Source organism: Carettochelys insculpta, chromosome 10 (assembly GCF_033958435.1).
Source record: "Carettochelys insculpta isolate YL-2023 chromosome 10, ASM3395843v1, whole genome shotgun sequence".
Lineage (NCBI taxonomy): Eukaryota > Metazoa > Chordata > Testudines > Carettochelyidae > Carettochelys > Carettochelys insculpta.
In genome coordinates this window covers 6,507,683-6,532,847 of record NC_134146.1, presented here as the reverse complement: position 1 = coordinate 6,532,847, position 25,165 = coordinate 6,507,683, and the positions used below count along the sequence as shown (strand labels likewise).

At 46.8% G+C, this 25,165-nt stretch overlaps 1 protein-coding gene across 6 annotated transcripts in view; it reads right to left on the bottom strand.

The window, feature by feature from the left end:
• Window positions 1–4,037: 4,037 nt before the first annotated feature.
• The window catches only part of DGKD (diacylglycerol kinase delta), a 95,188-nt gene continuing 74,060 nt past the window's right edge, over window positions 4,038–25,165 (bottom strand). For all 6 annotated transcript variants that reach the window (XM_075003771.1, XM_075003772.1, XM_075003776.1 and 3 more), the window contains 13 exons: window positions 22,195–22,291; window positions 21,537–21,647; window positions 20,904–21,000; window positions 18,894–19,001; window positions 18,158–18,271; window positions 17,607–17,741; window positions 13,884–14,035; window positions 12,584–12,695; window positions 12,368–12,460; window positions 11,827–11,946; window positions 10,835–10,952; window positions 9,379–9,509; window positions 4,038–8,238 (listed from right to left, as the gene is read on the bottom strand). In XM_075003771.1, coding sequence (XP_074859872.1) covers window positions 8,149–8,238; window positions 9,379–9,509; window positions 10,835–10,952; window positions 11,827–11,946; window positions 12,368–12,460; window positions 12,584–12,695; window positions 13,884–14,035; window positions 17,607–17,741; window positions 18,158–18,271; window positions 18,894–19,001; window positions 20,904–21,000; window positions 21,537–21,647; window positions 22,195–22,291 — 1,478 coding nt within the window. In that variant the 3' untranslated portion in view covers window positions 4,038–8,148. The remainder of the gene's footprint in view (window positions 8,239–9,378; window positions 9,510–10,834; window positions 10,953–11,826; window positions 11,947–12,367; window positions 12,461–12,583; window positions 12,696–13,883; window positions 14,036–17,606; window positions 17,742–18,157; window positions 18,272–18,893; window positions 19,002–20,903; window positions 21,001–21,536; window positions 21,648–22,194; window positions 22,292–25,165) is intronic.

The window sequence follows — 25,165 nt, the reverse complement described above, 5'->3', positions numbered from 1 at the left end:
TTGCTCGAGTCATAAGCAAGTATATCAGCAGGCTCTTAGGGGATTAATGTCTGGCCCCTCTTGGTGAGAAGGATGGTCAACTAAAGTTTGAACTCTGAGGATGAAAAGAAGGTAAAAGAAAATAAAAATAAAGCTCTATGGCAGACAGGAAAGAAGATCCACAGCAAAATTAAATACTGTAGCAAGAGATCATATTCAGATATTACAAAATAAATGCATTAGAGACAGACATCACAGAGGAAAACAATCCTGACAAGAGAAAAGGGTTATGGATCATAAGCCTTCTTAGTGCAAAGTAAAAGTTTTAACATTTAAATGAACCAACATGTTCCACAGAATCTCTATGGATAGTAATTTCATGCTCTAATAAGAAGAATATAGCAGTAGGAACATATTATCTTGACCACGATAGCGATAGCGACTATGAAATGCAAAGGGAGATTAGAGAGGCTATGAAAATAAAAAACTCAATAATAAGTGGGGATGTCAACTATCCCCATGTTGACTGAGTACATGTCACCTCGGGATGGGACGCAGAGATAAAATTTCTTGATACCATAAATGACTGCTTCTTGGAGCAGCTGGTTCTGACACTCACAAAGGGCGACACAATTCCTGACTTGATCCTAAGTGGCATGCATACCATAGTTGAAGCCCAACTTAAACATATACCCCCAAATTAAAAAAAACACAGGAAGCATACCAAAAAAGTACCACCGTGGCTTAACAACCAGGTAGAAGAAGAGTGAAAGACAAAAGGGCATCATTTAAAAAGTGGAAGTTAAATCCCAGTGAGGAAAATAGAAAGGAGCATAAACTCTGTCAAGTGTAAAAGACGTAACAAGAAAAGACAAAAAGGAGTTTGAAGAACAGCCAGCCAAAAACTCAAAAAGTAATAGCAAAATGTTTTTAAGTACATCAGAAGCAGGAAGCCTGCTCAACAACCAGTGGGGCCATTGGATGATTGAGATGCGAAGGGAGCACTCAAAGCTGATAAGGCCATTATAGAGAAACTAAATGAATTCTTCACTTTGGTCTTCACCACTGAGGATTTTAGGGAGATTCCTGAACCCAAGCCATTCTTTTTAGGTGACATGTGAGGAATTGTCCAAGTTTGAAGTGTCATTAGAAAAGGTTTCGGAACAAATTGATAAACGTAATAGTAACAAGTCACCAGGACCAGACGCATTCACCCAAGAGTTCTGAAAGAACTCAAACATGAGATTGCGGAACTAACAACTGTGGCTTGTAATTTATCCTTTAAATCATTTTATGTACCTATTGACTGAAGGACCACTAATGTGATGCCAATATTTAGAAAGGGCTTTAGAGGTGATCCTGGCAATTACATACCAGTAAGTCTAACAATAGTACTGGGCAAATTAGTTGAAACTGTAGTAAAGAATAAAATCATCAGACACATAGAGAAACATAACTTGTTGGGGAAAAACTGTCATGGGATAAGCGGGAAGGTCCTCTCCAGAGTGCTTTGCAGTAAGCAACACTAACTCCCTGTAAACAAGACCTGGATTTTCTATGAACAATAAACTCCACAACTCTCTGGGTTTCTTCATCCATGATCAAGCAAGAGGCTCAAACACCTTTCCCCTTCGAGGTTACTTTTACCAGCCTTGTGTTGGTACAGCTCACATGAGAGCAGTGCAGCCAGTCCGTAGAATCCTACTCTGCCCCTTCAGGAAGAGTAGGAAGGCAGAGAAGAAATTCTTGTTCTTTTGTGGCTGATAATCTTGGCATGCCATGGCTTTGATCCTAGCACTGTTCGGTAAGGTCATCAGGGAAGTGCTGGAGAAGGCTGCCTCAGACCATTGGTGTGAAGAGCTTTGATACCTGGAAGTGGGAAATGCATAGTGGCCTGGTCAGAGGGCCAGCAACAGCTCCTGGGGTGAGACTGGGAGGGAGACAGAGATAAAGTGTGCTGCCAACACAAGGGGTCTTGGCCTCAGAGAGCTCATCCCCAGCACAGTGAAGAGAGGGTACAGGGCAAAGCAGAGCACCCAGTCACACCCCTGCACAAATGTCTCCATCTGCCCCCTTGCTAGGACGACAGTAATTGTGACCTATCTCACAGGCGGTATGAGGAGTTTGCAAATCCTCTGCACATCTCCGCTGGCAGCTGCTAGTGATACGCAACGTGTGTAATTACAATGGGGAAAATACACGATGCCAGCTCACGAACAAACTGCGTGGTTATCAGCACTGCCGTTGCCTGCCCACTTGGGAAAGAAGGCCTCAAGCCTTTCTATTGAGCTCCCCCTAAGAAGTGGGTGCATGGCTATGCAATATGACACCAGACGCCTCTCTAACAGATGAGAGCCTTCCGCTGGTAGGAACCACTCCAGATATTTCCCCCTTCCCTTCATCACTTTTGGCTGCCTCTAAGCCACTCTGTTTCCACTGCTGCTAATCACTGCAGGGTGAGGAAACATCTCCAGCACTTCCCCTCTCTGTCTTTCACACCAAGGAAGTGTGTGGGATGGAGAAAAGTGTGTAGAGATCCATGAATAACTGACTTGAATGAATGACTTTGTTGCTTTGGCACATTCAGGGCCTTCCCCAGGTCACACTCAAGGAGATTCACTGGGCCTTGGCAGTGGCATCAGAGCATTACTGAAAGTGGCCCATTATCCCCACGATGACATTGGCAAAGATTTTGATAAAGGGCTTCTACCATCCAAAATAAAAGGTGAACTCACCTAAAAATTGTGTTGGTCTCAATAGTCTAGCTAGGTGGTAACTCATCTAAGGTCTTCCCTGAGTCCCTACTGGTGTTTGTCTTCAGTAGCTCTACACATAGCGTTACATACTGCAGTGACCTAGATTTGGACTTTGGATAAGCAGCACAATTCCACTGCAGTGCACTGCTCTTAGGCTGTCAATCTAATCTGTGGATAAGTGGATGACCAGGAGTAGAGCCCAATAATGGATTCTGGTCTCAGCTGCAGAGATACGAAGAACATCAACAGATGCATCGTTCTGTGTTAAGACTTTGGGCGTTAGTGTTTGGATAACAACATAATTTGACAGTTAACTATTTCTATCGAGTAACAGGCCTACACAACTTCTAGGATTTCTAAAATACTGATACATTGAAAATACGCCTTCTTTTCCGTAGAAGAACTCCAGCAACTTTACCTGTAATTCTTGCATGTGAAGCTCTATTTTCCACCTGAAAATATTCATAATTCACTGAAACCAATGTTACTGAATTTCCACTTATTTTGAAATATTGGAGAGTGGCCGATGGCATTTCTTACAGAAATCCCTTTAAATATTTAGGTTTGAGGTTTACCGATTCATTGTTCACTTTTGACTGCAACTCATTTCTCACTTTCCTGGGACAAGAGTATGTTACTTGCTTTACAAATACATTTTCACTTATCTTCTGAGTCTAGAAATGGCATCTGCAACAAGCTGATGATCTAGGAGTCTGAGACATCAAGCTGGAAGTAATAGTTATAATGGCATCTTAGAATTCAAAAAATTTAAAGCAGAGCTATACTAAATCACAGGAGGGGAACAGTCTCTCATGTTCAAGGGGATGTGGGGATTTCTCTTTGCCAATTAAAAAAATACAGCTGGCACTTCAAAGGGAAAGGTGACCTAAATTCCTGTCAAATCCCCACGCCCATTTTTGCAGGGGCGTTTGAATCCATGGAAGCTATGCAGTAGCATTTGTATTGTTGGAACCATCGCATTTGAAATATGTTTTACTCTTTACGCTTTCTGCTAGAGAAACTTGTCTAATGAAGTTCAGATATATAATACTCCCCTCTGCACATGCTGATTAAGCCAATATGATGAGGAACAGCTATAAATTAATGGACATCAAGCACTGCTATGATCTTTTTACTTCCTCGATACAAATGCCCCTGCCCTGGGAGAAGCTTTGAAACCTCTGAACTTTTGCTGCTAGTCAGAGTAAAAACATCATTCCAAAACCAAGCTTCCTGTTGAGAAAGACGCATTCAGTGGACTTTGTAGGCCATTTGCGTGATGAAGATAATAATACAGAGGAATTCTTTTTCAGAAGATCAGAACCAGGCTTGCTTTATATACAAGAACAACTTATTTACAACAATCAACAGCAAACTATGTACATAACATACAAGGTATGTTTCCATGGCAATCACTGTATAAATTACGGTAATAAATAGGAGGGGAGCAGGTCCCATTCTTAAGGCACAAAACCTTCTTTCCAAGACTGTACAGGGATCCAGGTGCTTCCCTATGCTTTAGAGAGGATCACAAGAACGGTGCGGACAGCCCTGAGGAACAACAGTTGGTGGGCAGCGATATGGACATGCGATTACTGCTGACAGCCTTATAAACAATATTATTTTTCATCATTTTTCTTTTGTACAGTACACGCGTTACTGAAGATACAAAAAAATGTTGTGTAAACAGTCTTTCATTTCATCACACAGCTCATATATGCATCTTTAAATAACACTAACGCAACAAAAGAAGCTTTGAAGAGGTGTCGGGAGCTTTACAAGAAATTCTTGAACTAAGCGGCTCTGTACAGTCTGTGAGGTTCCTAGCTGCAGAGGCGCTTTTGCTAGAGGGGGGGATCTCTCTACTGACCAAATCTTCATGGTCTGACAGTACAAATCTCCACTAAAACTACATGCAATAAATAACCCACTTCATCTACACTGAACAGCTGGTATGTGCTGCTCTTGGTCAAGTGTTTATAATCTAAGACCTGTAAAGGAACTCCAGCAAAAAACAGGTAAGAGCATGTTAACCCTCCCCTCCGCCAGGAGACCCAGATTGGGATATTCCTCATCAACTAGTGGGCTAACTCTGCTCTAGCCCATACTGCGTGCAACCTGAAGAATTGAAGTGGCTATTCTAGGGCAGAATCTGCCACCAAAGAGTAAATTCCCATGGCAATGCCTAGTAAACTAGGCACTGAACTTCCATTACTGGTAACAGAAACCACCTGCCCAATTTGCCACAGTAAAACACTGCTCTTCCCCTCCCAAATCACTGCCAGGGGAATGGAGTGATCAGGTGGAAGTGACCTGAGGCCCTGACACAAGTAGCATTTTAATTAAAAGACTGCATGCGTACAAGAGACACGGGAAGTTCTAACTTCTCCCAAGGAGGTGTTTTGCTTGAGAGGGCAGGAGGGCTTTGTATTTGGCAAAGTAGCAGTGAAATTTTTTTCAGTCCGTGTTTCCTGAGTTGGCCAAGCCATTTTCTTTCCTCCCAAAAAGTTCATCAGATACACGAGGGACAGTTCTCAAGAGGTAAGCTAGAACCTCAGTCTGACCACCTAGTCCACACAGTCATCTTTCAGTGATGTTTGACACCAGTGCTCCCTTTGTAAGTCCATGGCCTGAGCTAGAGTGAGATGGCATTATTCCCAATGGCACAATGGTTCATCCTCTGTTTAGATATGGATCTGATGCACATCCAAAGGCACTCGGGTCAAATATAACAGCCTTCTCTAACTATTAGAAGACGGCAGTCTGTGTGTCTACATTCCCATGGGATGACAGCTAATGTGATGGAGAGTGATGCTGGTATGAGCATACTTGGAAAATTCCCCAAAGACAAGACATCTGTTGGGCTATGCAGAGGGACATAAAGAGCACAGAGTTTAACTCCTTGACAAAATGGACGCATTACCAAAAGAACATGCACGTTTTTTTCTTTTCCCCCAACAATCCGAGCAAAAAGGGAGAGAGCAGCTCTTTTCTTGCTGCATCTTTCTTCAGAATTATGACATGATTCTTCCCTTCTCTCAGGCATTCTGCTACATGTATACACACTGGTGCCAATGCACATACTTGCAGATACCATAAAGTGTGTGCCACTAGGTTATCATCGGTAAGAACTGAAAAAGTGCAGCAATACTCTCTGTTCTGTCTCATGGCTCCTCTGATCAGTAGGTTTTCTGAATGCTCACACAAGTCTCAATTAATGTCCAACACAAAATGAAAGCAGCGGGAAGAGAACTTTGGAAAATAAAATTCTCATGATTCTTGTTCGATGCATGAGGGCATCCTATGCACAAACAGGGCGTACTGATAAGAAAAGAAATCACTGAGGAAATGGATTGCTAGCAGAAAGTAAGGAGGGAGAAGCTTTGGGGGCAGATGTGCAAAAATTTCCTCTTTGCTTCCTCAATACTATGGTTTCTATCAGATATTTTGCTGTAGGAATCAAGCAGCATGGCCCTCTCGCTGCTCTGCATAAGCACTCTCTGATGTCCTCAGTATAATATGTAGGTAGACATGAACTGGAGAGAAAACAAAACTACACATGCAGGCAGGGCCGAAAGAACTGTGGGGTAATTCTCTTGAATTCAAAGGAGCTGGCAGTAGGGATGAAATTGGTCAATAGTCTCTCATCACATAAATATCACATCTGATACTGCAGGGTTCAGTAAACTATACAGAGCTAAAGCTGTTTTAACGAAAACCTTATGAAAAACAAAATGAAAAGTTGCCCTCAGAAATACAACAGTGTGCCACTGCATAAGTGATAATTTCTCTGCCCACAGCCTGGGTCAGCCCAGTGCCACTCTTAAAAAAATAAAGACAAGAGAGGTAATGAAAAAGTCCTCCCTCCTTCCAGCAAGCCCCCTTCCCAACGTCATTCACACCAACTCAACTAGGAGAGCTGGGCAGTGGGGTTCACCAGTCACTCGATGGAGGTCAGTTGACAAAAGGGGAATTTGGGAGCAATCCATGACCTCTGATTTGGAAGTGCTGACTGCCCCATCTTCTACATGCTGGCACCAGTGGGCAGCTTCCAAGGGGGCACCGCTTGTCGATATGATGCTTCTCTGCCTTGTAACACTAATCCCAGATGCTTCTACAGAATCTCTCAGCAGTCCAATGCACATGCTCTCTTAGAAGCAGGCACAGTCCCATGAAGAGTAAGTGACCCTGTTTCTTTTGGCATGCACCAGCACAGGTGGGAGGGAACAAGGCAGCTTGAGAAAGACAGGAGAGAGAACAGAAGCACGTCTTAAACAGGGGAAAAGTTGCAAGTTCCAATGATAGCTTCGTTTCCCTCAAGACAGGGGAGTGATTTTTGCACTTGGTATATAAACTAAAGCCACTGGCTTGTGTTAGGGTCCATTCACTTGTGGCCATGGATGTGTCACTGACCTGAAAAGCAGCTGTTCCAAAATGGCTCCGTTCTGCTGCCTGATACGCTGCTCCACCTGCCCCTCCACCAAACGAGGGTCAAATTATGTCTGTATCCTATTTGGTTATTTTACTTCTCCTGCCCTGAGTGGCTCTTCCTCCAGCCTCTAACAGATAAATTCTGAAGGTGTGATTTAATAAACAAATGTCCTGTAATACTTTTGCTCTATCACCAAGGGGTAAGGGGCTAGCCAGAGACTGTTTTCTTTGGCTGGCCAGCTGGAATTTTCACCCAACTAGAATGGCTGGGAATTTGGCTGCACCCTGGTGGCTGAAGAAGATGAGGGACACAGGTGCCTGGTGAGAATGGAGGCTGGTGCAAAAGGCTGTACCCACATTCATTGTTTGTTTCAAGGCAGACGTGAGAGAGAGAAGGAACTACTGGCGAGGCTGGGATTGCACAGGGTTGGAGGTTCTCTTGCAGGTCACAAGCAACTGAACGACGCATCCAGACAGACAGACAGAGACTCCAACAAGCCAAAAAGACAGCTGTTCGCCCTCTTGAGCCATATCAGGCACAGCTGTGACACAGAGACCAGTGGCAAAGTCTTGGACATGAAAAAGCTGCCAGATCTCCTGGACTACAACTGGCCAATATAGCTTTTGCCCTGAATAATTTCAATATGATGAAAATCACACACTACAGGTAGCTGTGTTGCAATTGTCAGGAGTCCTATTTGTCACTGGAACTAAGCCTTTCCACGTTCAAGGACCAGGTTCTTCCAATGGCTGGTAAGTTCCTTCCTGGGATGTTCCATCCCCACCTAAGCAGATAACTTGCTGCTGGTCTGTTGCAGTTGTACCCTACATAAAAAAGGTAGCACCATGACTGGCTGATATGAACTCTGAACAGCTACGCTTCAGCTTATCAACAGAGACGGTTTTGAGCTTAGCTGCTCTGCGAGGTGAATGGTCTGCAGAAGTTAGGGGGAATGGTAGACACATGATGTGAAAACAGAGGCTAAACCTCGCTGACAGGAGTAGTCCGGCTCAGTTCCTTGATCCCGTGTAAGATCCTCTTCATGTGACCCACTTTGGTCACTCCCAGGTCCTGGAAGAAAAGAGAAAAATACATCTTAGATCACAGGGAAACAAACAAACAAACAAACAAACCAACCAGAAGGAAGCAACGTGGAAAGATCACAAAACTAAAGTCACATGAATACCTAAAGCAAGCATCAACCACCTACCAGAGCATGACAAGTAACTAACTGTTATGGAACTGGAACAAAGCAGTGGCTATCTACAACGGCAAACCACATGACAGGCCACAGATGCAAAGTACATGAAGAGCCAGGAGATCAAACCAGGTGCAGAAAGGACCACATATATCCCAGGGAACTCAGTTAGCAGCCAGCCACAAAACACACGGGTAAAAAACACAACAGGGCACAGATAACACAGAGTAACTATGGGAATGCACAGAGAGCATGTACAAGAATCACAGAGAAACTGCTGGAGCTATCATCACTTGTATATCACACTAACCACCATACACACAGAACATAAAGCAAGTCACAAATGAAAATCCTACGAACATTCATTTATCACACATACAACTCATGGGCCACAAATACTCTTGTGTCACATGGTCAGACATGGGTATTCATAACTTTCCTTCCCAGGCAAAGCTTCTGATAAGTGGAGGAGTGCTATGAGCTTTTGCAGAGAGAGTCTGCAGTACTGTTTTCTCTTCTCTAAGGATACAACTAGCTATTCAACAAGCAGCACAAGGAACAGGTCTCTGGCCAACCGTCTCAACTAAGAATAGCTTTTTTAAAACCAAATGCAATTATTTTGCAGGCCCTCAAATACAGCCACATGCTCAGTTCCAACCCACCAAAAAACCGACTGATTCTGTGAAGGGGTGCGAGTAGGTTGAAATCCTTCTGCTCCACAGTGCTCAAAAGTAAAGCACTTTTTGATGACTGTACGTTTGGGTGTTGGACTGCACTACAACATTCAGAAATCGTGAGGGAGTCAGACTGTTGTCCTATGGGTTAATGACTATTCATGCTAGCGTCCTACTATACATTTTAATTAGATGAGAGTAAAATGAGGTCATGATGAACCTATTTATCAGACCAAAGCCACCGGGAACGACGGTATGCAGACCAGCTCCAAGCACATGCAGCACAGAAATCCATGCAGATGCAGCTGGCTATTTCTGGTGAGCAGATCAGGAAAGTACCTTGAGGTCCCTCCGTTCGAGATGCAGGAGCTCAGAGCCCCGGACGTCATGCCGGATGAAGATATCCTTATACTCACAAAGACTGAGATGCTCAAGCCAGGTTGCAACCTCCTCCGTTCCCCAGAGATGAACTGTCGGAGATGGAAAAGCAGGAGTGCATTGAGTACCCAGGAGCCCAGAGGAAAGGAGGAGTGAGCAAGAACACCGACAGTATCCAAAACCAAAAGAAATGCCAAAGGAGGACGTCAAGCAGGACCACAACCCCAAATGAGGGGGAGGAGAACTAACAGGAGCTATAATCTCAGACAATGAAGGAGGTCAGATTAAAACCAAGCCATTCTCTTAAGAAGAGACTAGATTCAATGAACGACAGAAGTCTGTTTTACGTCCATGTCCACTTGCTAGAGCTGAAACTTTACCACCTGTCTGATAAGTCAGTTTTCTTCAGTTTAAAAAATAAAATAGAGCTACACAAGATGTTTAAGAGAGAATCCAGCTCAGGTTAAGTTTTCTATTGTTTTTTTAGACTAAGCAGTGCACATAAGCATTTATAGGTTACACAGTTCTCTTTACATTTATGGGCTCATAAAATGCTGTGTAGATAAGATGGTAAACTCTCCCTCTGACACGCAGGAGAGAGCTGGCCATGAACAAAAGTGGACCTCCAGCTTCCTGACTAAGTCTCTGAATAAGAGAAAGAAAAGAAGTCCCCCAAGCCCAACAGAGAAAGAGGACATGGAGGAAAGAGTGACAGGACCCACAGCTCCATAGAAGAGGACAGTACCCATGAACCCACAGAACAAACAGCGCTCCCAAATTTTAGAGGCAGAAAGTCTTCATAGGCAGAATATAAACCAAAAATCAACTAGCCCAATTGGAGAGAAAGTGTCCTGATACCACTGTCAATTTGTTGATTTCATGGGCCAGTTTTTATCATACTGATCAATGGGATTAGAGCTCAGGGTGCACCTGTGGTGATGCAGGATCCCCAGCCAATTAGACATGAGACTTGATTAAACCTTGGGGGCAAATCAATGAGACAAACATCATTAACCACATTAGGGAGCATCAGCAGTGGGAGGACTGGAATTATGCGGACTCGAGCCCCACAGTCATTGTGACTGCTAAAAACCTAACCCCTCAAGTCCATTCCCTCAGCCCTTACAAAATACTCCAGAGAACAGTCCCAAGTCTTGGGAGACCTCTTCGGAGGGTGCCGCCGGTTTGTCTTTGGGAATAGCCGGTCAGGGCAGGGTGTTACGGTGTAGAGAGGGAGCACAGGAAAAAAGCTACTTTGCTAAGAAACACTAAAAGGAGTGAGTGCCACGCGTGAGAAAAGGTACATGAAAGAGAAAGCAAAGGGAAGGGAGAGACAAAATGGAGACAGGCAGAGGAAGGGCCAAGTGTGTGTGCACACAAACAGGAGATAGTAGGGGCACACAGCCAGCAGGTGTACCAGGCAGTCCCATGCTGCTACGAGCCTCCTTATTCTTGTTGTTTTTCTCCTTTTTAAACTTGGTCACCAGCCGAAATTTGCCACTGCGGCTGCGTTTGGAATAATCCAGCATCTGGTTCTGCAGAAACAAACAGGGAAATGGATGACTTACGTCTCAAACCCAGACAAAGTGAACGAACACCAGCAGCATAACGAACAAAGATTTGGCTTACAGCTATGTGGAGACAAAAGAGTTTCCAACCTCGTGGTCAGGATGAGGGGAAAAAATTAGAAGGTCAGCTCAGCCCAGGGTCCTTTGGCAGCAACTCCTCAGAGTTTTCTTCTGAACTGATTCTGTCTCACCAATATACATGCTTTGTATAATGGACAGACGTCAAACTCTCTTAGATGAAGAATTAATGGGCATAAAACAGACATAAACCCACTCCTAATTCACAAACCTGTCAGCCAGCACTTTAATGGAGTGGGCCATTCTGTTAATGACCTGAAAGTCTGTGTTATACTGAAAAGGAACTTTAGCAGCCATTTGGAAAGAGAGGCAGTTGAACTCTCTTTTATATTCAAATTTGACACATTAACACGTGGTTTGAACCGAGATAGCAATTACCTGTGTCATTATAAAGACAATTTTACATACTTTGCTTTATCTAATTCTTGACCTCCCCCCGATCTTTCTGCCCCTCTGCTCTCTGATTGCTCACCTTGATGATAATTTTTCTGATTCGTCAACCTTGCTTACTATTTTTGGTTCTCTGTGCCTTAAATATTGAGTCTGGTCTGTCCCATGAAAGCTCATCACCTTTGTTAGTCTTTAAAGTGCTACTGGACTGCTTTTTTGTTTTGACAGAATATAGACTAGCACAGCTATCTCTCTGTTACTGTCTCGCCCCTGTCTCTTACCTACAGGAGGTCACTGAAGCAAGACAAAAAGAGCTAACTAATGAGGAGAACACTTAGGGAAATGCTTTGCTTCTATGTTTCTGAGTTATTACCTCTTCATCACTGGGCTCCATGAGCTGCCATAGCCATGGGATGTCGACAAGCTTCCTCAGCTGAAGGTCCATGTCTGTCAGAGCTGCGAGGAGCTGCTCCTTCTGGGGAGGATCCAGCTGCTGCATGTAAGCAGAAACAAAGGCAGAAAAAGTTCTGAACCACAATGCGGAATGTTATCTTCTTCAGGATAACTCCCTGCCAGGTAACACCTGGTTACTGACAGGAGCTCTGAATTTTGGAAGAAACCACATATCAGGACATTCCTTTCTATATTAAGTTTCATCCCTCTTGAGGATCCAGAGCTCAGAGCTCACCAGCCTGATACCATCATATAATATGACGGAGGCAAGAGATGGCACAATTTGCTTACTGTCATCTTAAATGTAACTGGTAAAGTCTGAACTGACTTGTTACAAAGCCAAAGGAGTCCAGGGGCTAGCAAGATGTCTGGTTCCCATGGCCACAAGGAAAGAACAGAGGAAGTAACAGACTGAGGGAAACTATCTCCAAGCCTCTTCCTCCTGCTTAAGTCATCCTTACCAGTGCCATCTTGCCAGCCAGCAGAAGATCTGTTTCGCTATGTAGGGCTTTAACATTATTCACCATCTCTACAACCAGGCTGCAGTTCAGACCCTGTGGTAACAATAAAACACGTGTAAGCACCAGAACACACAGAACTCAAATGCAAACATGAATCAAGAACAAAACAGTAACAAAACAGGGTCAAAGCTTAGGAAACCAAGTGCCTAGAAGTACCTCTGTCGATTTGGATTTGGCATAGACTTTGTCCATGGATTTGGAGCTGGCATTGACTGCATGAGCAAGTTCCTGTTCCATGTCTTGGTAGGACTGGGCAATTTCCCGAATGCTGAGGGGAAGAAAAAAACAGATAATGTTAACTGATCCTCACGCTCTTCTATTCTAAGGCCGTTCTGAGCGCTGAGTCTACAGACAGAGCAGTGTGGCAGTGTCATATAGGTAACCTGACCTCTGGTAGATCAGGGGAGTTCCAGTCCAGGTGACCTGCCATGGATAGGGCAAGGCAAGTCAGGCATCCCCATTAAAACTGCCCCATATCACCAGACCGCAGGCAAGGAACCACAGCCTTAGGACAGCTGAACTGATTGCAGCCCCTGTACATCAACATCTAAAGAATTTCTGAAAGAATACATCAGTCTATATAGTTGATCCTCACTTTGTACACTCAACTTACGCATTTTCATATTAATGCAAGTCGAGTCTGCGGGGACCCTACTATATTGTACCTCACCTTTTCACTTATACCCATGCTGCCAGCCGGCTAAGGGGCTCCTTAGGCGCCACCTCTTGCCTTGGGGCTGCCCAGCACTGCAACGCCGAGGGTGGAGAGGGGCAGGCCAGGCTGGAGCAGCCTAGGGCTCCAGCGCTGAGGCTGGAGCTGCACCGCACTGTGGCTGGGGGGGTGGCAGGGGCGCCACGGCTGCTCCACATGGCCAGCAGCTGGGACAGAGGCTTTAGTGGCCCACTTCCCCCACCTAGGGAAATTCTGGGGATCTCCCCAACTTCCACTTTATGCAGCAGTTGCCCAGGACATAACCCCCATGTAAATCGAGGGCTTAGTGTACACTGCCACGAACTCGTGCCTGAAAATGAACACACACGCAATTACACACACATTCTTTTTTGCAAAGCACAGTTTAGCCCACAGTTTAAAATACGGCCCCGTGCAGTCAGATTATAAAGCGGCTGTGATTTTAGCAGCAGCTATGCACGTGATAGCTCACAGAAGGCTCCTTTGGTGTTCTTTGTTCATTTTCTCCTAAATACTGTTATCAGTGAGCAGAACACCTGTGGAAGGAGTACATGTATGTGCAGCTGGAGTAGCACTGCATTGCTCTAGGCTAGTTCCAGGGATACAGAGGAGCAGAGCAGCTAATCGGACAAGACAGCTCTGGAAGGAAAGGGAGGGAGATGACAGATAAGCACCATGCTCACAGCCAGTCTCCTCCACATGAGTCCAGAGGATCCAGATGCCAGGAAAGGGCTGTGATACCAGGAAAAGTGAAGCAGGTCTCACCTGTGAATTAGAGCTCCTGCTGCTTGACCAAAATGGTTAATCTGGGTGGACTCTTCTTCAGACATGATCTCTGGGTGCAGGGAGAAAGAAGAGGGCCGGGGCAACTCACACTTCTGCTTGTCCTCCCAGGACTTTAGGGTGCTCTCAAAAGCCTACGAAGATGGAAAAGACACTCAAACTACCTTGCAAACCTCCAGCAGCTTCCTCTAGCATCCATATTACAGGCAGAGCTGGCAGCACCACCCATTCTGAAGGGTGTTTGACGCTTCCCATTGTTAGACCCTCCTGTTTTCAGTTGCTTATACATTCGATTACTGTTTGGGCTGAGATGCCCCACGCCGGACATTTGTCTGAGGCTCACTGCTTTTAGCTGTGTTGGAAGATTTCAGTCCAAACAGTTCAGACATTTCGGAGAACATGTGTAGGGAAAAACGCATTGTTTGGGCCATGTTAAAATACTGTCGTCACTTTTACCTGGAGAAGCTCCAGCCTCCTGAGGCTTGAGGGCAGGAACTTGAAATTGGGCAAGGGGTGGTGTTTACTGAAAGTCCACCCAGATGTGGCCAACCTATAAGACTCTACTGCAGCTCACGGATGTTCAGAAAATACTTGCTAGAGCATGACAGGTGAAGTCCAAGTTGGGTAAACTCCGATTTGGGGCTGAGCAGGGCTCTCCCCACACTTGCAGCTCTAGGGCCAGGTATCAGAATGGAGAGTAGGGAGAATGACACTGCCTAATGTGGGCACTAGAAACTGCCCTCAACGGTAGGGTGTTGAGGGGAGTTAAGAGTGGAGTTGGGACAGGCTGGGAAAGCAGACACGGAGTCAGGGAGGAAAATGGAGAGAAGGTGGAAACCGAGACTCGACAAAAGGATGGGGACAAATAGCTGGAGGAAGTACAAATTAGACGAGGAGCCCAGGTGGGGGAAAGAACCAGCGAGGAGAGCCAAAGGAGCATGGGCTGGAAGAGCAACAGGAGGCCAGAGGAGATAGAGAGAGATCAGGTAAGGAGCTGGTGAGTGAGAGGGTCAGGGGCTAGCTTGGGAAGGAGACTGGGGACAGGGACTGGGGTGAAGCCATGGGATTGGAAGGGGGAGACAAGGCCTTACTGGGCAAGGAGACTAAGCCTGGGACGAGAAACCAGAGGAGTTGAGACTGGGCGTGGCTAGGTGAGGAGAGTGGATGTGGGACAAGAAGCCACAGGAGGGGAAGAGACATCTGGGACTGGTCAAAAGGGATGGGGCAGATGGGGCCTGGAATGGAACCCATGATTTGAGTCTCCCCATTTCTCTACTGTCAGCTAACACCTGTGAAACTCACTACCAAAGTGTCTGTCCAACTCCCCGTAGTGCTGCTCCACACAAAGGATGACAACCTACTATTGTTCTCAGCTATTCTGCTAGCTCAAGTGGCAGAGGTCTAGGTAATGAATCAGAAGATTCCACCCCTGCTGATGATGCATGTAGGGGTCAAATACTAGGACTGTTTTTCCAGTTTGCTTTTTAAAAACCTTATCAAATTACACACACAAAACTGTTAAAAGAACAGTAAAAGCCCAAACACTCAGAAGTGTGAAAATGTCAGAATTAAGGCTGTCTGTGTCACCATAGTTTTCCCTCTCTTATGCATATGAATTACCATACAGCCTTTAACAATATGATTGCATGCTAATTTTATACAGGACCAAGTCTCTGCTTCACTCCGTGCACAGGATGGGTCTGCTCCGGGGATGACGCAAGGTTGTGTAGTGAACCAGACTTGTCTGTAGAGCCCCTGCTTCACGTGTTGCAGAAGTTGGAAGGTGCGTACAGAATGAAACTGGGGAAAGCAGCCAGGAAAGTTTCAGCATTAAGGCGGCTGAATCTTGCCCTGGAGAACTGGATTCTAACCCTGTCTTTGCCGCTAAGTTCCTATCTGATACTGGGTTTTACACAAAACTTCCCCCAGCCGATCACTACGGGTTTCTCGTTTTCTGAGTGACCAGCACGGTGCCTGGGAGTCAGGGCTGCAGAAGGGCTGAGCACTCATAGCTGCAAATGAAGCCAGTGGGAGCAGGGCTTTGATCACAGAAAGTGCTACAAGTGCTAGGCAGTGTGAAGAACAATCCAGCCACACCAGTGGGTGTTTCAGCTTGGGCACCCAAGACGAGTGGACACCTCTGACAGTACTCTACCCAGGCCTGGGCTTCCATCTGTAAAAGGCAACGGCCTCTCAGCTCAAGAGGGTGCTGGGAAGACAGAAGGGTTGTTTGTGAGCACTCAGCTGATGAGTGCCACAGAAAAGCCCATGAGGAAATAAACACTCCTGACTTCAGAAGTGGGTGTGAGTAGAGTGAGTGAACTTGATGGTCATGCACTCTGTTGCTGCTGTAGGCCAAGCTCATCACATATACCAGGGACTCCAGGCACCCCTCCACTGCTGCCTCAGGCTTCCGATGTACCACCCTCCCCTCTCCGTCTCCTTAAGGGATGCCACAGCACTGTTCTCCTCCCCCATAAGCCGGGGCTTTATGTGCCCTATGTTCTCTTTACCCATATTACACTATTACATTCTCCCTCAAAGCCAGAGGCTCTGTACACCTCTACCTGCAATATCACCTGTGTACCCCACATTCAGCCCCGCGAGGAGGGGTTGGGTGTACCTCAGTTCCCTCTTTGTCCCCTGCTCCCTTACCATGCAAGTGGTTCTGTGCAACCCATTCCTTCTTCCCTCATCCCAATGCCCTGTCACTCCCCGCTCTCCTCACACAGCGTCCCCAGTGTGGCACAGGCTCTGCGTGGCAGTGTGTGTTTGCCAATGGCTGGCATCAGTGGCTTTGCTCTGCAGTCAGTGTCACAGCTGGCTGAAACTGTGGAGTCTGCTAACCAGATGCCAGGGGCTCCATCTGCCTCCATTTACTCCTTTCAGTTTCCCTTCCAATCTCTGGAGTTCTGGACACGGACACCTAGAACATCCCCTCAAATTCTGCAATTGATTGGATGTAGCATTCAAACGTTGCCACTTCACAGACAGAGAAATGCCGTTCAGTGGTGTGGAGACCTCGCTTCCCATGGCCACTATGGCCTGACGCCACACATGGAACAGCAAGGAGAAAACAAAACAGTAAACAGCTCTTCATTAATTGAGTCTCATGCATCCAGTGCACAGAACGAGGCAGGGGTCCTGTGGAAAAAATAACAGGAAGTCCTGTGGCACCTTCCAGACTGACAGATATTTTGGAGCATAAGCTTTCGTGGGCAAAGACCCGCAGAAAAATAGTATGTGATCATGTCATTAAAGGGAGTCTCCATGCACGCAAGACAGCCTTAATCCTAGCCTCTCTTATTTTCTGAATGTCTGATTTTGCCAACTTACCAATATTCTTTTAACATATTTGTGTGGGTGCATGTATAACAGAGTCTCTCCTGCACATCTGATATGTATGTCTCTCTAGAGTCTGGCAGGCTATTGCATCCTTCTCTGGGGTAGATATGGCATTAAAGGGTGCATACAAGCTCTCCAATGGAACCCACATGGAAAACGCAAAAGAGGAAGAGCTTGGAGAACGTGGAAAAGATCAAATGGGATTGAAAGACAACAACTGGGGTACTCCCGAGGTCAGCTAGTTTTGTTTTGAGACAGAGTGAAATGGAGATTTGTAGATGACCTATGCTCCATTGGGTGTACAAGGCTTTAAGTCAAGTTAGTCAAGTCACAGGTATTGTATTGGAGGGTTACTCTTACCCTGTCTCTAGTTAGTGTCTGTGCCCTGTTCTTATGAACAATCCAAATATAGCCAGGGGACTGAATCCAGGCTTCACCGTCGACTTGTACAGGCACTCCCTCATCTCCCAGGATTGCGATCTTCACTGTCCGGCACTGCAAGAAATGAATGCATTAAATAGGTCACCAAAAGAAAGTTAGCCAAAGACATACATTTCCTCACAAAAGGTCTCCCTATGTCTGGCAGCCTTGTTCTGCTTGCTGCTGGTGGGGCAAGATTCAGATGCATGGTTCTTCCTGCACAGGACAAATTCCCTTGGGTCCGGGTCTCTGAAGCCTCATGCCTTGGGCTGTCTGGTGGATTGCTGTGCTCATCACATTCTACTCAGATGAGAGTGAACAGTGGAAAACCACCTGAGCGCAATTCCACCTGAAGCTACTAGCCTGGATCCCTGCAGGCCCCCTCATCAGCACTACGGGAGGCTAAGAGCAAGCAGAAACACATCACAGCCTTCAAATGCTCTGGGCAGGGAGATATAAGGCTGGCTAGGGAGCTCACAAAAGTCACATACCTGTGCAATCCGGTGATGCTGGAGATTAATCACTCGTGACACTGCCATCTGCATGCTTCCAAACACAGCAACGACCTCCAAGATCTTGTCATCAAAGGAGGGGGCTGTAAATGTCTAATCAGACAAAAGGGGTGAGAGAATTCAATTCACATACTTCTCTTTGTTATAAGTGCTTCCTTTCCTCCAACACCTGGAGGCTTGGGGCTTTCACTTTTGCTGTTTTTTCACTACGTACTCAGCAATAAGGTCACAATACAGACTGTGAAGTGATCCAGGAAGGTGAAAAATTAGCCTCAGTATTCCCAATGGGCTCCAAAGGCAGCTAAAGGCTCATTTGTACACACAGGCTTCTACACAACATTATTCACATGGAACATGATTATCTCCATAATTCGAGGTCAAAAACCATTTTGGAGCCTGAGGCAAAACCCCGTGAAGTTTATGGAGAGGCTGTTCTTGACGTAAATGGACTTTAGAGTCGGCCTTTGGAGAAGAGAGGCACAGGGCACGTTTCATGAAAGTAAGTCGGACTGGAAAAGGATCTAGCTCCAGTCCGAAGCTCTGAGGCTGACAAATTTCTGAGAAGTACTTTTGGGTAGCCACACACTTCACAGAGAAGGCTCAGCCAGACATGGTCTTGGTCCAAGTGTCAGGTCTCATTGCTACTGGGGCACTCAATAGGAAACACTGAGGAAATCTGTCATATTCCTATTTGCCACCTTCAGGGAATACTCACATCGTCTTCTTTGGTGCCTCCCCAGAAGTTGGTTCCTCCAGCATAGCTGGGAATGTTGAGTACAGCAATCCCCTGAAGGCTGGGCAAAGGGATTGGACGCCCATCACACTGCACAGAAGAGGACATAATGTCAGTTACAGCTGCGCTGATGTTAGAAGGCAGCAATTTTAAAGCCTACCCACATTACTTAGCACTAGGCAGATGGCGGAAGACAGCAGAACACTGTCCTGATACTGTTAAGGGCACCCTCATTTCCTGAGCGACTGGATGAGCTCCCAGGACTGCTGGCCTTGTCTACAATGGAATAATATCAGGGCTTGGAAACACCTGTTACCATATGCCCATATGCTAACCTGGCACGTCTCTGAGTGACCGGTTTGCTCACCAGACCCTCAGCAGGTACGGTGGCAAAAATACCCTCAAAAACATGAACCCCGAGTATCTGATGCAAAGAGGAGATCTGCAGAGAGTCTGGAATAATCACCATTGGGATGGCGAAGACCCCCCACTCATCTCACTGAGACTTTGACGACAGTTTAAATGGCAACATTAAGTACTTCATTCCTTATGTAAGAAAGAAGATGGAGGGGCATCATTTCCCATGCATGAGGTTTCTTTCTGGTGCCACAAGGAGGTGCTGTCTGGGAGACAGCACTCCTTTTTTTCCACCAATCAAGCATGAGCCATGCTCCACAAATGTAGCCACGCTCCTGGGCACTCTCATGCCCCAAGTGAGGAGGGGAGCCAATGGCATCATGATCATATTTTGAACATCTGAACAATTTGTTGCAAGTGGTGTCACATTTTGACAGCTCAGATGGGCAGCACTGGTTTTATGAGGGGTGCCTGGAAGAATACCATCGCTTTCTTCCCCAGTCTGCCCCGGTAGAGCATGTCAACTAATACGATGTCCGACCACCACAGAAGATAAGGACAATGGTGTTCGCAGGAAATATCACGTTAAACACAACAAGCCTTACCTACACGGAGGCCAGGTCTACGCTAGACCGAAAAGTTGATCTAAGATATGCAATTGCAGCTCTGACAACTGCGTAGCCAGAATCAATGTGTCCTAGATTGATTTTCTGGCCATCTGAGCAGTGGGAGGTTGATGGGAAAAACTCTCCGGTTGACCTCCCTTGCTCCTCATGAGAATGAGGAGCACCAGGGCTGACCGTAGAGCCCTGATTCTTCGATTTAGCACATTCCCACTAGGTGAGCTAAATCGAACCCTGGAAGATCAACCCTGGAGGAGTTCTTTGGTGGTGTCCAAAAGAAAAGTCACCATCGCCACAGCCCAGTCAAACCCCTCCCACACCCAGCTAAGTGCCCATCCCTCATCCAGGCCTCTCTCCAGTCCTCATCAGAGCCACGCTGCGCAAGTCGCAGCGGGGGCTGCTGCCACGCATGGCAGCAAGGGAGCCATCGCTGAAGTTGCCGCCACGCGCACACAAACTAACCGTGGCTGGCGCCACCACTGTGTGTGCAAGCAAGACAACCTGGAGCCAATGGGGCCACAAGAGCCTGCAGCTCGGAGTTGCAGGCGGAGCCGCTACCATCACGCGGGGTGGAGGGCATGTGCGGTGGGAACTTCATTTTGCCATACCGCGGTTTCCCATTTGCCACGTGGGGTGAACAGGAAGCGTATTGGACACTGTGGGTCAAGATGTACCCTCAGCGGTAAGGCTTTACTCAGCTGATGTAATTTCCTACCAAAAGCAGAGAATGTGAATGTCTTCCTAGTATTAGCAGAGGCTATTTCATCAGGCTGCGGGATGATGTGTGCTAACAGTGCAGCGGGGGCAGGAATCCCAAGGACTGAAAATGGAACTAATTCCTCTCAAGTCAACAGGTTGGGTCAGATTCAGAGTGACTGAGATCCTGGAGCTGCTTCTTGCTTTCAGTTAAAAGGCTGATTGATAAATGTCCCAAAGCAGAAGCCAAGAAGTAAGAAGCGACTGGGAAGGGAGGAGGAGAAATTTAATCACACAAGAGCATTCTCTCTCTCACCTCCAGCAAGACCTTTTGCTCCAAGTTCTTGTATGTTCTGTGTAGCAGCTCCTTGGTCCCAAGCACTCCATACCACATCATGTTTTTAGTACGACTTCTGAGCGGGACAAAGAAACAAGCAACGCGACAGTCATCTACAGTCAGATTCCCAGACCCTCCTAAGCCCTAGAAACAAGAGTCCTCTTCTTACAGAAAATCAAGCATGGGAAACTGCTGCCATGCTTTGTAGTCTAAAACAGGAATTAGAGACGGTTCGCTAACACAAGCTTTCAGAAATATAAGAGAACATGCAACCAGTCACTGCACTGCTGACCTAATGGTGCTTCTGAACATTTGCTCAGGGACACAGGAAGACCGCTAGTGAGGTCGTGCAGTAAAAGACTAAAGCATGGTATTCAATTCAGATTACAACTAGCCACCTGGCGCTCCCATGTTATCTACAAGGCCTTGAATTAGAAAGCCAACTCACCCTCTTACTGTATTCCTTCTTGGATAGGAACTACAAAATCAAGGTGAAACTATCTAGGATAGCTTCAGATGACAAGATTCAAGGTGCCACAGTAGATTATAAACTGTAATCACTTCTGACAGAAAATGAAGACCCAAAATCTGCCTCCCATAAATCTGACCTACCTGCACTTCTCTGGGTGCTCGTCACGTTTGTTGTTGAAGTCCAGAGAGATCTTTGCATCCAGTCCAATTCCAAAGTAATTATTCATGACACACTTCTCTGTGTAACACTCTCTGTCGAGTTATAGAACAACTCATTTTTAAAGCAACCCACTTCTCATACACCATTTTCAGCCATCCCACATCTTCTGACCCATAGAGGGCTGAAAGCAGAAGAGGCGGCGGCCAGCAGGATCTTCTGCACCCTACCGACAGCTCATTCAACTACCCCATATGAAACGTCATCGAGAGTGGTCTGGACACTGTGGATTCTGCCAATCCCTGGTCATGGGATCTGTGGTTAAATCAACGCCTGGGCCACAGAACTGTGCTCCAGGGCAGGCCCTCTCAGAGAATGACAGAGGCCTGGGCGCAGGACACAGATGGTTAGATTCTCTCACCAGACGCCCCATATCTTCTGTATTGACTCCTCACGCCCATGTACCTAGATAACTGACTTCCCACACTGGCATCCAGCATAGGAGGGTTGGTTTACACATCTCGTCATCCTGGGGCTCCTAAGACCCCAGTTAACGAGCCCTCGTTTTTCACTACAATTTACTGATGCTGAGGTTCACCAGGAATCATTCTTTCCCATCCAGATCCTCCTCTGCATACTCACATGTTTTCTGGCTCAGAGTTAAAGGGATCTGCATTAATCAACAATCGGCTGATGACTGAACTCCCTGGCAGAGAACCAGACATACCAGCACGAATATCTAGGGAAGAAAACAAAGAGGAAATGGCATATAGGGCATCCCATGGCATTTATTACATATGGAAACTGGGGTGTGTTAACAATGGGCAAAGAACTTCAATTTCCTCCCAAAGCCAAAAGGATGGGTCAGAGACATTGGAAAAAACAACAGAAGCAGACCTATTATCAGTACTAACCTCAGGGCTGGCCCCCAGCCAGCACTGGGTCTGAACATAGGTGTTAATTCTTCTACCTGGGACAAAAACATTGCCTTGTGCCAGAAAAGGGCTGTCATCATTTCTGGCTCTTTCTGGGAAAAGAATTTTCTACCACCCACCCCCTGTTGTAGTAGGGAATCCACCTCTCTCTCTCTTTCTTTAACAGAGAAAGGAAAAGTAAAAAGCCCGTGTCTCTGGCTGGACAGCCCCCAGCCCTGAGCAGGGCTCCAGAATATTCTCTCCCCTCAGCAGGGCAGAGTCAGCAATCCAGCTATGACAGAGCTGGGAAGGGGAGTGCAGAAGCGTCTGTGCTGCTCTGCATATGGCAGGGGCCATGCCGGAGTAGGGAAGAGAGATCTGAAGGGAGCTTACTGCAGCAGCTCTCTTGCTGCTGGGGGTAGAGTGCAGCAGGGTCTCTGCGGCTGCATCTACACTAAGAGCTAAAATCAACTTCATTAAAATCGATTTTTTAACTCTGGGTTTTATCCATTTGATTTTGAGCATCCTCACCTTCCCATGGGCCCCCCGCAGAATCAATTTATTGCTGCCACACACACGTCGCCAAAATCACCTGTTGCAGCATTGCATTGTGGGAACCTATCCCACAGTTCCCTGACCCCTGTAGTGTTCTGGGTATTTTCACTTGTGTAGCACCATGGGAAAAAAATGCCCTGCAAGTGGCTGTGGGTATCTGATGACATCTTCCTACATTTCATTTCCCTCATTCACTAGCCGTGTTAACCAAACGTCCCTTTTTCTAGGGGGAATCTGGCTTGCCCGTATGAGAGATGTGCTTTTTAGAAGTCGGGAGGTGGGGAGGGGCGGGAAAAATGTTAGGAAAGGTTAGAAAAAAGATTTCTGGCTTCCAACTGATGGGTTTTCAAAACGGGATGCGAAAGCTCTGGAGCACATGCCTGATGTTAAGTGGGGAGGAAAGGTCACAGAAACCGAGGGGACCCCTGACATCAGCAGGGCCAAAAGCCACTGCAGGCCCAGGGGAAAGGCTTGGATCTGGATTTAGACCTCTGGCAAAGATGATCCTCAGATTAAGAATGTTGTCTCAAAGGCCAGGCACCGTAGTGACAAATTTCTGAGTGTGTGCGAACAGCAGAGCCACAAGCCGCCATGCAAACACCCTTGCACCCACTCCCTTCCAGACAGAGTTCTACATGGTACACCAGGAAGGAGCCCAAGACTCCCTGGGCCCTCCAGGAATCAGCCAGGGGGGTCCCAGGAGCCAGCCCGGGGCACCAAGAAGCAGGTCCCTCCTGGCCTGGGCCAAAGATGCAGACCCTGCTGGACCTGTGGGGCAAGGAGGGGCTACTCCAAGACCCCAAGGTGAAGTGCCATAATGCCCAAGCCTATGCTGGATGGCCGCCCCGCTGGCAGAATGAGGCCACCCCCCTGCTGCAGCATCAATGAAGTCCAGGTGAAGGTGACGGAGGTCCAGTAGGGCTACATCCGTGCCCAGGATGCTGGCCAACCCTCTGGGGCAGGACCTATCACCTGCATCTGGATTTAGACCTCCTGGCAAAGATGATCCTCAGAACAAGAATTTGCACCTGAAATGTATGTGTAAGTAGACATGAGAACCACACTGAAAATGCAATGGATCATTGAATCACTTCTGGCTCCTTTGGCTGTTCGCTGACACTCCAGGGCAGGACCTACCACCTGCCCCTATTACCCGCAGGCCCAGGCTTGCCTCTGGGTTTAGACCTCCTGGCAAAAGAGATCCTCAGAACAAGAATTTTCATCCTTGCACTCACTGTAACATCTGGAAATGCATGTGTAAGTAGTAGGCACGGGCAAAACTCTGAAACTGCAAGGGACCATCAAATCAGTTATGGCTCGGTTGGTCACTGCAAGCCTTACTTGGAGAACCGTAGTAATTGTAGAGCTACTACATTGCCTTCAATGGCCTTTGGATAGAGCCCATACAAAAATTTGCTCTCAAAGGACAGCCGCTCTACAGTAATCCCTTGAAATGTGTGATTGCGAGTTAAGTGCTACGCAGAAATCCTGCTCCCCCCATCCGTGGCTCAACCTGCCCCAGCTCACCCCATTGCAGAGCCATGCAGCCCTGGCTCAACTCCACCCCCTGTCCCCACTGCAATCCTAACCCACCACAGGCTTAACTCCCCTGTCCCACTCCCACAGCCTCAACCCACTGTTAGGCTTAATCCTCCCTAACTGTCCGCCCGACCTCAGGACTTACCTTTCCAAAGGAGCTTCAGGTGCTTCTGCTACTTCCCTGGTTGCAGAATGTGTGTTCCACCAGAGGAAAAAAGCACCCTCTCCCCAACACTTTCACTAAATTCGAGTTACGCATGGGTTTGTGGGAACGGAACCCTCGCATAACTCAAGGGGCTACTGGAGTGACAAAGTGTTTTCTTCTGTTGACCGAAAAGGCCTCCAGGTGCCCCAGTGGACACTTTGGTCACTGGGTTAAATGCTCTATGGTGCCTGACTCTGGCCCTTGTTAAAGCCGCTGGGAGCCCAAGAAAACTTGGGGCAGGACCCACCACCTGCCCCTATGCCTAGCGGGCCCAGAGGAAAGTCTTCGCTCTGTATTTAGACTTCCTGGCAAAGAAGGTTCTCAGAGCAATAATTTGCACCCTTGCACCCAATCCATGATCTAGAAATGTACATCTAAGCACACATGGGCATTACACAGA